Genomic DNA, 16,102 nt, shown 5'->3' with positions numbered 1-16,102 from the left:
TCTGAAGGCTGAAAGAGGTGAGGAAGCTGCAGAAGAAGAGTTGAAGCTAGCAGAGGTTGTTTCATGAGATTTATGGAAAGAAGCTGTCTCCATAACGTAAAAGGGCAAGGTGAAGCAGCAAGTGCTGATGTAGAAGCTGCAGCAAGTTATCCAGGAGATCTAGCTACGATAATTAATGAAGGTGGCTACACTAAACCACAGATTTTTCAGTGTAGATGAAACAGCCTTATATTGGAAAAAGATGCCATTGCTGGAGAAGGACTTTCATAGCTAGAGAAGAAAAGTCAGTGCTTGGCTTCAGAGCTTCAAAGGACAGACTCTGTTAGGGGCTAATGCACCTGGTGACCTGAAGTTGAAGCCAGTGCTCAACTTAACCATTCCAAAAATCCTAGGGCCCTTAAGAATTTTGCTATTCTGCCTGTACTCAGTAAATGGAGCAACAAAACCTGGATAATAGCACATCTGTTTGCAACATGGGTTACTCAATATTTTAAGCCAATTGTTGAGACCTACTGCTCAGAAAAAAAGATTCGTTTCAAAATATTACTGCTAATTGATAATTGCACCTGATCACCCAAAAGCTCTGATGGAGATATACAATGAGATTAATGTTGTTTTGTGCCTGCTAACACAACATCCATTCTGCAGCTCATGGATCAAGGAGTAAGATTTTTGGGTCTTATTATTGAGAAATACATTCATAAGGCTGTAGCTGCCATAGCTAGTGATTCTACTGATGGAAAGTAAATTGAGAACCTGGAAAGGATTCACCATTCTAGATGCCATTAAGAACATTCTTGATGGCTTCCCTGGTGGCGCAGCGGTTGAGAGTCCACCTGCCGATGCAGGGGACGCGGGTTCGTGCCCGGGTCCGGAAAGTTCCCACATACCACCTAGTGGCTGGGCCCATGAGCCATGGTGGCTGAGCCTGCGCGTCTGGAGCCTGTGGTCCACAGCGGGAGAGGCCACAACAGTGAGAGGCCTGCAAAAAAAAAAAAAAAAAAAAAAGAACATTCTTGAGTCATTGGAAGAGGTCAAGATACCAGTGTTAAAAAGGAGTTTGGAAGAAGTTGATTCCAAACCTCCTAGATTACTTTGAGGGGCTCAGGACTTCAGCTGAGGAAGTAACCGCAGATGTGGTGGAAATAGAGAACTAGAATTAGAAGTAGAGTCTGAGGATGTGACTGCATTGCTGCAATCTCATGATAAAACTTTAATGGATGAAGAGTTGCTTCTTATGGATGAGCAAAAAAAGTAGTTTTTTGATATAGGATCTATTCCTGGTGAATTCTGTGAAGAAATTGTTGAAATGACAACAGTAGATTTAGAATATTACATAAATTTAAGTTGATAAAGCAGCAGCCAGATTTGAAAGGATTGACTCCCAATTGTGAAAGAATTTCTACCGTGGGTAAAATGCCATCAAACAGCACTGCACGCTACAGAGAAATTGTTCATGAAAGGAAGAGATCATCGGTGCGGCACACTTCATTACTGTCTTATTCTAAGAAACTGCCACAGCTAGCCCAGCCTTCAGCAACCACCACCCTGATCAAAGTCAGCAGCCATCAGCACGAGGCAAGATTCTCCACCAGCAAAAAGATTTCCATTCACTCAAGGTTCATACGATGTTTAGCATGTTTTTAGCAATAAAGTATTTTTTAATTAAGGTGTGTATATTGTTTTTCTGACATAATGATTTTGTACACTTAATAGACTGCAGTGTAGTGTAAATATAACTTTTATATGCACCAGGAAACCAAAAGATTTGTGTGACTTGCTTTATTGTGATACTTTATTTTGTGGTCTGGGAAGGAACCAACAATATCTCCAAGGTATGCCTGTATTTTTTACAACACTTTATTTTTGAAAGGTATGCAATAATATCTGTTAAAGTTAAATGTTCTGGGAGGGCTTTAGTGCTTTTAACATTTTCTAATTTAAATAGATGTAGCACATAGCATTGAAGAGACCAGTAACTGCTAACTTAGTGATTTAGCTCTAAAAACTCTGTTGTTTTCTTTCAGTTGGCTCCACAATGACTTAAAAGTGGCCCTTATAGGCAGCCCTGTTGATCTCACTTACAGCTACGACCATCTGGGAGATTCTCCCAAAATTCTTCAAGACATTGCTTCGGGCAGCCATCCTTTCAGCCAGGTGCTCTTGAGTTATATGTATCTACTCTTTTTGATTTTTAAGTATTATTTTAAAAATTTATTAGTTTTGGAATAATATGTGATTGCTGTTAAAAACTATGTATATATAGCAACATAGAAAATAATATATAAGAAAGTAAACTATCCAAAATCCCACTACCCCAAACAAGCATTGATGAAACATCATACAGTCATTTCTCTATTCATATATAGAGCAAGATGGATGGATAGGTAAACAAAAATGAAATCATACTGTACATTTTTATTTATCAGAGTTTAATTTTACTCGAAGTTATCATTAAAAAATGAAGTAAAACTGAAAGAATTAAACTTTAAACTTCAGTGAAATCTTTCTTTACAGCAAGGGTTATTATTCCTAAAGAAATTTCACCAGTTTTTGTTTGTTTTTTATTTATTTATTTTTTTTGTCCACACCACGCGGCATGTGGGATCTTACTTCCCGGACCAGGGATCGAACCCATGCCCCTTGCAGTGGAAGTGTGGGGTCTTAACCACTGGACCACCAGGGAAGTCCCGCACCAGTTTTTTTTACATGACTTTTTCATTACTAAGTTCTTTATTTACATTCATTTAATTGCCATCTGGAGTTTAGAGCTTTTGGGTTTGTTTTTGTTTGTTTGTTTTTGTTTTCAAGAGGAGATGTAAGTGCACCATTCCTTGAGTTCTTTCTTGCTTGAGAATGTTTATTTTATTCCTGAAGAGAGCCTTGACAGGATATAAAGATCTAGGGTTATACTTTTTTTTCCCCTCTGAACTTTATAGATACTGCCTTTTGTAACTGTGGAGAAGCCCAGTGTCAGCCATAGTCTCTTCCAATCCTGTCCTATTTTTTGTTGTTGTTGTCTAGATACTTTCTTATTGATACTTCATGCTTGATTTTTTATCTTTGAAATTTAGTAACTTCACTAGAATGTGTCTTACCGATGGTGGTTCTCTACCATTTTTTTTTTAATGGGACATGCAGCTTTCAGTCTGAAGATTCAAGATTCTCTTTCTTTTAGGAGTTGTGTGTGTGTGTGTGTGTGTGTGTGATATGTGGGATGGTGATTGTTAAAAAAATGTAAAAGGTTTCTGTTTCTCACATAACAGTGGTTCTGAAGGTAAGCAGTTTGACAGATGGTGCAGTTGTCCAAGGATGTCATCAAGGCAGGAGCCTACCTTCCTGTGTGAGCCTCTCCTCATGGTTCCAGGATGGTTGCTTTACTGACAGCTTCAGGTGTAGGCAAGAAGAAAGTCAAGTGTGAGGGGACAAAGCAGCCAAACCCAACTTCTTTGTCTGTCGGTTTTGAATAACATCATTATTGTTACTGTGATCAAAAGTATTTTTTTTTTAATGTATTGAGAAGAATCCTTCTCTTCTCTCTAGTTCACATCCCCATGCCCCAGAAGGTGATGAGTGTTCGTCAGGAAAGTTTTCTTCTCTAATATATTTAAATGTATTTTCTATTAATTAGTGCTTTTTGTTAAGAACTCTTAACAGTGCAGATATTGGATCTCCTCTTCTATCTTTTCTTGTCATTTTTTCTTTACTTTTTGTTCTTTTTCAGTTTATTTTATATAATTTCATATAAACTCTCTTTCTTGTCCCAGTATTTATAGTCATGTTTAATTCTGTTTTTTATTGTTTCTGGAATGATTTTCATTTCTGCTTTGTTTCTCTTCTAGTTCTTTCTTGAATTCTCTGATGAAAACCTTCCATAATACTCTCTATTATGTAACTTCTCTGAGCTCTTTTTTTAAGTGAGGAATTGTTTTTCATTTTCTTTGAGGCTATTGAAAACTGTTTCTTATTTTTTTGAGGCTACTGAAAGCTCTTCACATTTCCTTGGGAAATTCCTCTTGTGAATGTCCTCCTTTTTGTAGTATCTAGGCATAATTCTCATGCTGATTCATTGATTGGGTCCAGCTATTTATTGAAGAATGACACAGAAGATGGGCAGGAGAGTGAACTGTTATAGTCTACAGCTTTACTTCTAATTTTTCCATCCTCCACTGTATGTACAGTTTCTTTTGCACTTGGGATGCATTTCCTCTCAGTTTTTGGTATTCAAGTAGTTACTGTGGTTTAAAGCAAAGCCCTTAACTTTAAGGTATTCTGCATTGTGATGTAGTGATCATTGCTTTCCCTACCTTCTCCTCCCTGCCTGGGGCATTTAGAGACTAGATGGACTATAGTAGACATGGTACTTCAGCATGGTTTCTCCTGTTACAAAGTATCACCTGAACCTCTGTATGGACATTCCTCAATTTTTTCTGGGACCTATCCATAGTCATTCTGACCAAAGGATGTTTGGCTAGAGTTTGCATTCCCAATGATTCCTTTTTGAAAATCTGTTTTATTTGATACTAGTTTAGCTATTTCACAGTAGCATTGGCAAGAGATTTTTGAGTAAATCTGGTTGTTTGTATATCCATATGTCGACTAGCAAATTAAGACATTCACATTAGAACTAAAACTTGGGACAGCATATTATAGATGCAAATTTGGTTAGATTTAGTTACTTCTAATGTTTGTTTATTTTATTTTATTTTTTAAAGCTAATTCTTTTTATTTCTTTTTTTTTTTTTTTTTTTGCGGTACGCGGGCCTCTCACTGTCGTGGCCCCTCTCCCGTTGCGGAGCACAGGCTCCGGACGCGCAGGCTCAGCGGCCATGGCTCACGGTCCCAGCCGCTCCGCGGCATGTGGGATCTTCCCAGACCAGGGCACAAACCCGTGTCCCCTGCATCGGCAGGCAGACTCAACCACTGCGCCACCAGGGAAGCCCTTTATTTTATTTTTTAATTAATTTTTATTGGAGTTTAGTTGCTTTACAATGTTATGTTAGTTTCTGCTGTACAGCAAAGTGAATCAGTTATACATACACATTTATTCTCTCTTTTTTAGATTTCCTTCCCACTTCTAATGTTTTTTTAAATGAAAGTTCTTTTTTCTTAAAGGTCCTAAAGGAAGCTAAAAAACCAATGGTGGTTTTAGGCAGTTCTGCCCTCCAAAGAAATGATGGGGCAGCAATTCTTGCAGCTGTTTCCAACATTGCTCAAAAGATTCGGATGAGTAGTGGTGTTACTGGTGATTGGAAAGTTATGAATATCCTTCATAGGTAAGTTGAGTAGTTGGTTTTTTTTTGTTTTTTTTGCGGTACGCGGGCCTCTCACTGTTGTGGCCTCTCCCGTTGTGGAGCACAGGCTCTGGACGCGTAGGCTCAACGGCCATGGCTCACGGGCCTAGCCACTCCGTGGCATGTGGGATCTTCCCGGACCGGGGCACGAACCCGTGTCCCCTGCGTCGGCAGGCGGACTCTCAACCACTGCGCCACCAGGGAAGCCCGAGTAGTTGTTTTATAATCTATAATTTTGTGTATATTTTGTATACACTGTCACATTTAGATTTACAAACAACTTAATATTTAGCGACATTTAGTGACATTATCTCAGTAGCAGATGTGAAATAGAAACCTTTATTTTGTGTGAGAAGAAGCCAAGATAGTAAATAATATTAAAAATATCCAAATTGCAGTAAGTGCTAAAAAATCTTAAAAATCTGTATCATATTAATATACTGTGGTTCAAAAATTGCAATAAGTCCTCTGACTTTTAAATGATAAAAATGTAAGCTGGGCTTCCCTGGTGGCGCAGTGGTCGAGAGTCTGCCTGCCAATGCAGGGGACGGGGGTTCGGGCCCTGGCCCGGGAAGATCCCACATGCCGCAAAGCAGCTAAGCCTGTGTGCTGCAACTGCTGAGCCTGTGCTCTGGAGCCTGCGAGCCGCGGCTGCTGGGCCCATGTGCCACAACCACTGAAGCCTGCACACCTGGAGCCTGTGCTCTGCAGCGGTGGGGGTGAGGGGGAAGAGGGGGCACCACAGTGGGAGGCCTGCGCGCCACGGTGGGGAGTGGCCCACGCTCGCCGCGGCTGGAGGGAGCCTGCCCGCAGCACCGGGGACCCAACGCAGCCAAAAATAAATAAATTTATTAAAAAAAAAACAAATGTAAGCTAACGTGAGAATTCAAATAAAGTGAGGTTTTTCTCTGACAATATCAGTAGTGCAGATTTATTTAGAAAAGTTGGAAAGAGAAGAAAGAATACAAAAATGGAAGTTATCCATAGTTCACAATCTGTAGATAATTACTGTTGCAGTTTTTGTGTGCTTTGTTCTGGGTTTCTTTGTGTGTGTATATAAATATTTTTTTAGTTATATAGTTGAAGTCATACTGCGTATGCAATTTTGTGTCCTGATTTTGATTGATTTTCATTACCAAACAAGAATTTCCTCATGATTAGAAATTCTTTATAAACATAAACATTAATGGCTGTATAATATGAATATATATAATTTTTTTAACCTTTCCTTCGTCTTAACATGTAATTCATTTTGCATTAGTGAATGAATTTCCAATTTCCCATAATCCTTTCTACCTTAAGTATTATTTTTCAAATCTTCAAATTTGCTTAAGGATTGAGGCTAAACACTTTTAAGTTTGCTAGGCAAACTTTTTTAAATTTAAAAGTGTTCAAATGCATTCTTTTTTTTTTTTTGGTGGTACGCGGGCCTCTCACTGTTGTGGCCTCTCCTGTTGCGGACCACAGGCTCCGGACGCGACGGCTCAGTGGCCATGGCTCACGGGCCCAGCCGCTCCACGGCATGTGGTATCTTCCTGGACCGGGGCACGAACCCGTGTCCCCTGCATCGGCAGGTGGACTCTCAACCACTGCGCCACCAGGGAAGCCCTCAAATGCATTCTTAAACATTAGTTTCAGTGTTGTATTTCCCCACTTATTGGTTTAATTTGGCATTGTAGTTCATCACGTAAACATTTTTTTTTTGACTTTTTTAAAATTTTTGGCTGTGTTGGGTCTTCGCTGCTGTGCCCGGGCTTTCTCTAGTCGTGGCAAGTGGGGGCTACTCTTTTGTTGAGGTGTGCAGGCACCTCATTGTGGTGGCTTCTCTTGTTGCAGAGCATGGGCTCTAGGCACGCGGGCTTCAGTAGTTGTGGCACGCGGGCTCAGTGGTTGTGGCTCGTGGGCTCTAGAGCACAGGCTCAGTAGTTGTGGCGCACAGGCTCAGCTGCTCTGAGGCCTGTGGGATCCTCCTGGACCAGGGATTGAACCCATGTCCCCTGCATTGGCAGGCGGACTCCTAACCACTGTGCCACTAGGGAAGTCCCAAAAACTTTATATTTTTAAAATAGTTTATTTGCATTGACCACCTCTAGATCCTTTCTAGCCACAATTTTTAGCATTTTAGAATTTTTAGAATAGAAAAGAGACTAGATATTTTTTTATTTTTAATTCACTTTTGAATCCATGTCTTTATTAATTTTTTTTGTTTGTTTTACTGAATGGGTACTTAATAACGTTTTAAGAAAAATTTCTGTGTCTAACAATGTCTTTCTGATTCCTTCTCACAGATGACCACTTGGCTAGATACAAAGATCACAAGTTGTTTCCTTTAATACTCAGTATTTTTTTCACCTTTCTTTCACATTTTAGAGAAGATCTCATCTAATCTGAGTTTTGTCTGTGATTATAACCTGATTTTATATATGTATGTGTTTTTGTCCACTTACTTTTTTGGATTCCTTATTTTTGATGTTAAAATTTTCTACTAGAATATAACTGAGTGACATTCATTTGACATTACCTCTGCCTGGGAATATCATAGAACTCTCCATTTTCAAATTGAAATTTTTGATATGGTTTTTCCTTTTAAGTTCAGAAGAAGCCAGTTGGTTTACTTTTACATTGTTATTTGGTCTCATGCAGAAGCTTCTATTTGTTATGCGTTGGTTGGCCCTTCAGACTTTTATCTCTTATCTTTTTTCTCCTAATTTTTCTCACTTTTTTTCTATGTTTAGGTAGAATTTCTTATACTCTGTCATTTGTGAGTTTTCATTATGGAGCGCACTGACATCTTTGTAATTTTTAATTGATTAACCTTGTTTTTTTATTTCACTTCATTCTTACCTAAGTTTTCCTTTTCATGAAAATTCAATGTACTTTATTAGGACATACCCTTTAATGCTTGTTGAGAACATGAAACAGATATTTTAAAACCTTTTCTTTCTTTCCTTTTTTTTTTTGGATATTTGTTTATCTATTTATCTATCTATTTATTTATTTTGCTGTGCTGGGTCTTAGTTGCAGTACGCGGTATCTTTATTGTGGCATGCAGGGTCTTTTAGTTGCGGCATGAGGGGTCTTCTAGTTGTGGCACGTGGGATCTTTAGTTGCAGCATGCGAACTCTTAGTTGCGGCATGTGGGATCTCTTTCCCTGACCAACAGTCGAACCCAGGCCCACTGCATTGGGAGCTCGGAGTCTTAGCCACTAGACCACCAGGAAAGTCCCTTGTCTTTATTTCTTATAGTAAGTTTATTTCAGAGTAAAGCATATTTTCTAATTCTTGGAGAATCTTTTAATCCTTTTTTTGTTTACTGATCATTCTCACAGAGGCAAACTTAGGTTACTTAGTTTGTTTTCCAAGATGAGGTGGGCTCTGTCATAAGTTAGTGCGTGAGTCTCTGCTCAGATCTTTGAGAGACATCCAGGCTTAGAATGAGAGACATTAAAAAAAAATATTGTGTAGGTGGGGTGGCAGGGGGGAGCTAAGTTTTGAAATTGAACTTGGGAAGTGTGAGTTCTCTAACTTTGTTCATTTTTAAGATAGATTTGATTGGGAACTCCCTAGCAGTCCAGTGGTTGGGACTCCACACATTCACTGACGTGGGCCCAGGTTCAGTCCCTGGTCAGGGAACTAGGATCCTGCCAGCCATGCAGAGTGACAAAAAAAAAAAGATAGATTTTGTTATTTTTGGTCCTTTACATTCCATGTGAATTTTAGGATCAACTTGTCAGTTTTTGCAAGGGAATTCAGCTGTGATTTTTTGATAGGGATTGCATTAAATCTGTAGATCAATTTGGGAAGTATTGCCATCTTAACAATATTGTCTTCCGATCCATGAACATAGATGTCTTTCCATTTGTTATGGTCTTTAATTTCCTTTGGAGTTGTTTTGTAATTTTCATTATACAAATCTTGCACTTCTTTTGTTAACTTTTTCAAACTATTTTATTATTTCGATGTCCCATTAGAGAGTTTGACAGAGCAGCAGCATCTGGTGGGAGTTCGTTTGACCTGCCCTCCTCCCTTACCAAATAACGTAAAACCCAACCAGCTTTATTCACTGTAGGTCCCCAAAATGGCTACTATCTCTTATAAGAAAATTAACAATAGCAAACTAGACCAAAGATTCCCAAATTTTCAAAGTATAGTTTGAAACCTTTTCTTTAAAAGATTATTATCTGCTTGTAATAGTAATATATGTTAATTGAAAAAATTCCATAAGAACATACAACAGTATACTAATTATAGTTTTCTCTGAATTAGTTTTATGAGTGGTGTTTAAATTTTTCCCTTTTGGTTTTCAAAATCATCTAATTTTTCTCTAATGACTGTGCTTGACTTATCAAGTCTTACTGTATTGAATAAAAATCAGCTTAAGACGATTGCAGTTGGCATAAAGTTTCCAGAATTAGTCCATTAAGTATTACTTCGTGAAGAAACAATGTCCTAAGCATCTTATTTACTTTTTTGCCATTCTTAAAACAGTAAAAGACAGCTGCTTCTGGTTTTGACATCTATTTCAAATGGGTAAAAACGATGAGGGAAGATCTTTGACAGCATTGAATAGAAAAGAGACTAGGTATCATTTCAAGAATCACATTTAAATTTTTATAATGAAAACACAACAAGTATGCTAAAAACTCGTACCTGTTTTACAGGATTGCAAGCCAAGTAGCTGCTTTGGACCTTGGCTATAAACCTGGGGTGGAAGCAATTCGGAAGAACCCTCCCAAAGTGCTGTTTCTCCTGGGAGCAGATGGAGGTTGTATTACTCGACAGGATTTGCCAAAGGATTGTTTCATTATTTATCAAGGTTAGTAGCATCTGTGGCACTAGAAACAGAGGAGAATAGTACATTGTGTATATTAGGAACTGTATGGCAATATATTTAGTGGATTGAATATTTTCCACTTGAGAATTTCCCTACACACACACCAATTTTAAAAACATATTAATATGTATTTTTATAGATATTTAAATGTTTTAGATTTTATATTTAAAAAAATACGTTTACAAAAAATAGGTTTATTAGTTACATAGTTGCTATTGCTATTAAGAATTATCACCTCATGGTTTTTTTTGTTTTTTTTGTTTTTGCGTTACGCGGGCCTCTCACTGTTGTGGCCTCTTCCATTGCGGAGCGCAGGCTCCGGACACGCAGGCTCAGTGGACATGGCTCACGGGCCTAGCCGCTCCGCGGCATGTGGGATCTTCCCAGACCGGGGCACGAACCCGTGTCCCCTGCATCGGCAGACGGACTGTCAACCACTGCGCCACCAGGGAAGCCCCACCTCATGTTTTTTAATAACAAATAATTAGAAGAAACCTAAATGCCCCCAGTAATAGTAATTTAAATTATGAAATATTATGTAACATTAAATTCAGTTTTTCACAGAATATTTAGTGTTATTATATAATCAAGGGGAAGCTTTTTATATATATAAACAGTGTAAAAGTTAGAAGATCACGAGTCCTGTGTCATAAGACACTTAATGAATTATATTTAATAGCACTCCTTTGGTTTTTTGTGTTTGACTCATTTTCTTGAACTCTAACTCATTGCAAATGTAATCAAGCCTCTTTGGAATAAATGGAGTCGAGTATTCCTGGATATTTTATAGAGAAAAGTATTATATAACTTTTCACTTCATTTAACACAAACACCATACACTTATACTAGGCTTTTTATTGCCATGCCACATAAAAAGCATTATGTAATATTTCGTATCTTTAGTTTAATAAAGTTAAACTAAAATGCATAAACTAAAATCCTGTCCTAGTTCTATCCAGAGATAATCATTGATGATGATCTAGATAGATGCACAGTTCATATGTACTTCTATGCATATGCAAATATGTACATATGCAAACATGTACATTGGCTTTTCTTTCAATTAACTAAAGTTTCTTTTTTCTTCCAACACTTCTGTTAAACTTTTAATGAGTGATAGTCTTTCAGCATACTATTTTCTGTAATCTTCTGTTTATGCTCTTAATCACACTCCTGTATGTCATACTCGTGACACTTTTTGTTCCTCCACCATTTCAGTTTACTTTACCAAATTCCACTAACATACATCTGAGCGTTTCCACTTTATAATGATCAAGAGAAATGATACACCTAGTTGCCCATAATATGTGTGTTTATGCTGTTATACGTATTTGTGTATTTGCAAAAATTAATCTGGGAAGACACATACCAAATGCTTTCACAATAGTTTTCTTTGGGAAGGGAGTTTAACTGTGGGCAAAGTGGGCTTTAATTTTTATTCCAAATACTTGAATACTATATTGTTTTAATTTTTAAAACACTTATAATTATAAAAATGTAATTTTAAAAGTATATATACTGTGTTCATGTATAATACCTAATCAGCTTTGTGCTAAAATGTGGTTTGCCATTTTCCATCTTTTCACAGGACATCATGGTGATGTTGGAGCTCCTATAGCGGATGTTATTCTCCCCGGCGCTGCTTACACAGAGAAGTCTGCTACTTATGTCAATACTGAGGGCCGAGCTCAGCAGACTAAAGTAGCAGTGACACCTCCTGGCTTGGCAAGAGAAGACTGGAAAATTATAAGAGCCCTTTCTGAGGTATTTGTCCTTAGTGATGCTGCTAATGGAATGTTTGACATGTTAGCTTGTCAGAATGATTTTCAAAGTCAAGGAAGATGCACGTCTGAAATGCAGAGATGACTTGAATAATCTCTGTAGGAAAAACGTGTTCAGAAAATGGAGATTTGGGGAATTCCCTGGAGGTCCAGTGGTTAGGATGCCACACTTTCACTGCCAAGGGCGCGGGTTTGATCCCTGGTGGGGGAACTACGATCCCACAGGCCACGTGGTGTGGGCGGAAAAAAAAAAAAAAACATGGGGATTTGAAATAGGTGTTTTTACTTTTGACTTGTCTTTTTAACTCTTTGACTATAAAAAGAAGCATCATGAGATTTAAAATAATAATATATAGTTGTCTATCAACTTTATATATGAGCAATAGCAAGTTAGCCAAAGCATTCAAATTTAGCAAAGCATTTATTTCATAATCAGTGTATTTTCTAAAAACAAATTACTAATGTATTGACAGCTGTTTATGAATTAGAAGAATTATTTACAGTAGTATTCCCCACTTAACCACCTGCTTAATATACATACAAATGGACACCAATATATTTTTCATAGTAGTACTGCATTATTTTACCATAGTTGCAATGATGTATTATTTGAAATATTTAAGTATTAATGGTTTATGTCAATTTTTGGAACCTTTTATGTTATAGATTGCAGGTATGACTCTTCCATATGATACTCTGGATCAAGTAAGGAACAGATTGGAAGAAGTCTCTCCTAATCTTGTTCGATATGATGATGTCGAAGGAGCTAATTATTTCCAGCAAGCAAATGAGCTTTCCAAGGTAAAAACACGCCTATACGCAGTTTTCATAATAATGTATCCTCTGGTGTAACAGTACTAATATTCAATACTATTATTATTGATCTCTTACTCTCTTTTTGCAGCTAGTGAACCAACACCTTCTTGCTGATCCACTTGTTCCACCTCAGCTAACAATAAAAGACTTCTACATGACAGGTACGCAGTTGTCAGCATGACTGCCAAACATGAAAGGTAGAGAGGAGTAAAATCACCTAATTTAGCATTGTGATTCCACCGTACTAGTGGTAGTATTTGATGTTTTTAATCTCAGAAGATTTTTCAAATATCAGAACTAATGTAACTTTATATTTTCTGATTTTACTCTAATTTTTCTTTCTGAAATGTAAATAGTGTTTGAAAATCCAAGAATTAACAGATTTTAAATATAAAATTTTACTACTGTATGAAGAGTTACTGTGTAGCAATATAGGGAGAATTTTCTAAGTGACAAACATCTGTGAAGGTTTTTCTGAGAATTACAGTAGAAGAATCAAAACACTAAAATGTGAAACATGCTAAATGGTGCTTCTGATGTAAATTGTTAAGAATGTGCTTAAGGAATGCAGACTAACAAACTTGTTTACTACAGATATTACAACACTTGATATAACATCTAGGTTATGAGATAGTTGATAGACAATTTAAAATAATTTTCTGTCTAAAAGCAGATAGGAGTATATTTTTCAAGTTCTTGGTGCAGTTTGTATCTAAGATTATTATTATTTTTTTAAATTTTTATTTATTTATTTTTGACTGTATTGAGTCTTTGTTGCCGCATGCAGGCTTCCTCTAGTTGCGACGAGCGGGGGCTACTCTTCTTTGAGGTGTGCGGGCTTCTCATTGTGGTGGCTTCTCTTGTTGCAAAGCATGGACTCTAGGTGCACAGGCTTCAGCAGTTGTGTCACGCAGGCTCAGTATTTGCAGCTCATGGGCTCTAGAGCACAGGCTCAGTAGTTGTGGCACACGGGCTTAGTTGTTCCACGGCATGTGGGATCTTCCCGGACCAGGGCTTGAACCCGTGTACCCTGCATTGGCAAGCGGATTCTTAACCACTGTGCCACCAGGGAAGCCCTAAGATTATTATTTTTTTTTTTTTTTTTTTGCTGTACGCGGGCCTCTCACTGTTGTGGCCTCTCCCATTGTGGAGCACAGGCTCTGGATGCACAGGCTCAGCGGCCATGGCTCATGGGCCCAGCCGCTCCGCAGCATGTGGGATCCTCCCAGACCGGGGCACGAACCCGTGTCCCCTAGCATCGGCAGGCGGACTCTCAACCACTGCGCCACCAGGGAAGCCCTCAGATTATTATTATTTTTTTTTTCCTCAGATTATTTTTAATAGGTTTTTTTCAGTTGTATTATAAAAGTTACGTTCATTGTAGAATACATACCTAAGCCCACAAGAGCAAGGAAAAATCACTATGATCCAACTACACAGAAATAACTATGTTTAACATTTTGGCCAGTCATCCAGGGATATACACATATATTAATATATTTAAACTAAAAATGAGATTACTTATTTACTCTGGGAGAGAGGGTTTGGACAGCTTTATTGAAATATTCACATCCATAAAATTCACCCGTAAAGTGAATTCATGGATTTTAGTACACTCTTCTGTAACCTTTTTTCAGTAATGGTATATTGCACATTCTTTTCCTATCTTTAATACTTTTCTATAATATTTTTAATGGTTGCATACTGGCCCTTTGTATAGCTGTGTATAATTATTTAATCATTCCTAGGAGTGCTTATTAAAAGCATTTAGCTATTAAGGGGCTTATCTTCTGAAATTATTGATTTTACAATGTTTATGTATAGTTACATAGAGTCTTCTAGTCTTTTTTGTTGTTGTTGTTCCTGAATATGTGCAACAGGAAAGTTTTACTGTGTGCTTCTTTTGAAGTTGTGTTATCAAAACGCACATTTTCTTGATATCTTTCAGATTCAATTAGCAGAGCCTCACAGACAATGGCTAAATGTGTCAAAGCTGTCACAGAGGGTGCCCATGCAGTAGAGGAACCATCCATATGCTGAAACATCTCCTAGCACCCAGTTAGTTAAAGGACAGTTACGTTGGCATGATCTCTTAGAGGTGTATCTCTCTAAAAAATAATCTAAATAATGTAATATTTAAGGTTATACCATGCTTTATTTGAAAACGATATTGCAATTGTCAAAGAACTTTGAGGTTTCCAAACATTTATGTATTGCGTGTAAACGTTAAATAGTTTAATAAACATGTATAGATGCCCTTTCATGTAAAAGCACTGATAATCTTTGTGACATAAAAAAGAAAATCCTTAAAATATGAATTTTTGTTTATCTTCATTGATCACTTATGTTTGTAAAATGGATGAAATAATAGCTCCATTAGGACCTATTTTTTTCTAGTGCTAAAGAAAAGATTTAAGTATTCTGTGAAGCTGGGTAAATAGAAAATATATATAATATAATCATACATCAGATGTATATCTTGGACAGCGCTAATAATAATCATAATAATGAAGGCTAATGATTATTCAGGATTTTCTACATACTAAGCACTCTGGCTTTACATACATTATATTGTTTTGTCCTTTTACATCCCTGTCAGCCAGTATTTCATTTTACAGGTGAAGAAACTAAAGCCCATGGATATTGGGTAGCTTGCCCAAGGCCACAGCAAAAGAGTCATAGCATCAAGCCTGGTTCTCTGACTTCAAAGCCCATTGTTCTTAACTGCTGCACATAATTTCCTCCCATTAGTACAGATTCCATAGGTTGTTACGTCTAAGAATCAGTATTGAGAAGCTTAATGGATAACACATTTTTCTGTTTTCTCTTGAATCTGTTTATATAATGTCATGGTGATTTATGGGATATTTTTCTTTGTATAATAGGTTGCACACACATACACCCTTGGAATGAGGGAGGTTTCAAGAGACATAATTTAGGTCCTCATTGATGTTCCATATTTATTATATTAACACCGTCTGTAGTATTAAGTCAACTAAATTATTCCAGTAATAAAATACAAAACAGCTCTCATAATTTTCAATTGTCAAAAAAATTAAAAATTTACAATTAATCTAGGAGATAATCTAATGCTATATTAATTTGTTTTCAAAATCTATGTTCAGAATCCTTTGTTTTGTAATCCTTATTCCTTTTTGCTTTCATCAAAGACTTAGCCCAACTATAGGTTGCGATTTTACTGATACAACAGAGGATAAAAATTTTAGACTATAGTATGTCACCAGTACTTTATCTTCAAAAGTTGTACAAAATTTGTCACCTGTAACAGTTTTTTCAGAATTATTTTATTCACTTCAGTCATGAAGTTGTATACTTTGCTTAAAGTACTTTGCTTAAAATTCTCAGTTGCCTGAAAT

The 16,102-nt window shown here is 37.2% G+C and overlaps 1 protein-coding gene across 2 annotated transcripts in view; it reads left to right on the top strand.

Moving 5' to 3' along the window:
• Positions 1 to 15,037, top strand: part of NDUFS1 (NADH:ubiquinone oxidoreductase core subunit S1) — a 30,344-nt gene extending 15,307 nt beyond the window's left edge. Inside the window, exons 13-19 of one of the 2 annotated variants that reach the window (XM_065880020.1) lie at positions 2,028 to 2,157; positions 5,116 to 5,276; positions 9,956 to 10,110; positions 11,717 to 11,892; positions 12,576 to 12,710; positions 12,814 to 12,886; positions 14,674 to 15,037. In XM_065880020.1, coding sequence (XP_065736092.1) covers positions 2,028 to 2,157; positions 5,116 to 5,276; positions 9,956 to 10,110; positions 11,717 to 11,892; positions 12,576 to 12,710; positions 12,814 to 12,886; positions 14,674 to 14,765 — 922 coding nt within the window. In that variant the 3' untranslated portion in view covers positions 14,766 to 15,037. The remainder of the gene's footprint in view (positions 1 to 2,027; positions 2,158 to 5,115; positions 5,277 to 9,955; positions 10,111 to 11,716; positions 11,893 to 12,575; positions 12,711 to 12,813; positions 12,887 to 14,673) is intronic. The other variant, XM_065880021.1, reaches the window with a different exon arrangement.
• Positions 15,038 to 16,102: the final 1,065 nt, after the last annotated feature.

This window comes from Phocoena phocoena, chromosome 7, assembly GCF_963924675.1.
Source record: "Phocoena phocoena chromosome 7, mPhoPho1.1, whole genome shotgun sequence".
Lineage (NCBI taxonomy): Eukaryota > Metazoa > Chordata > Mammalia > Artiodactyla > Phocoenidae > Phocoena > Phocoena phocoena.
The sequence above is the reverse complement of the archived record's forward strand: the minus strand, read 5'-3'. Positions and strand labels throughout refer to the sequence as shown.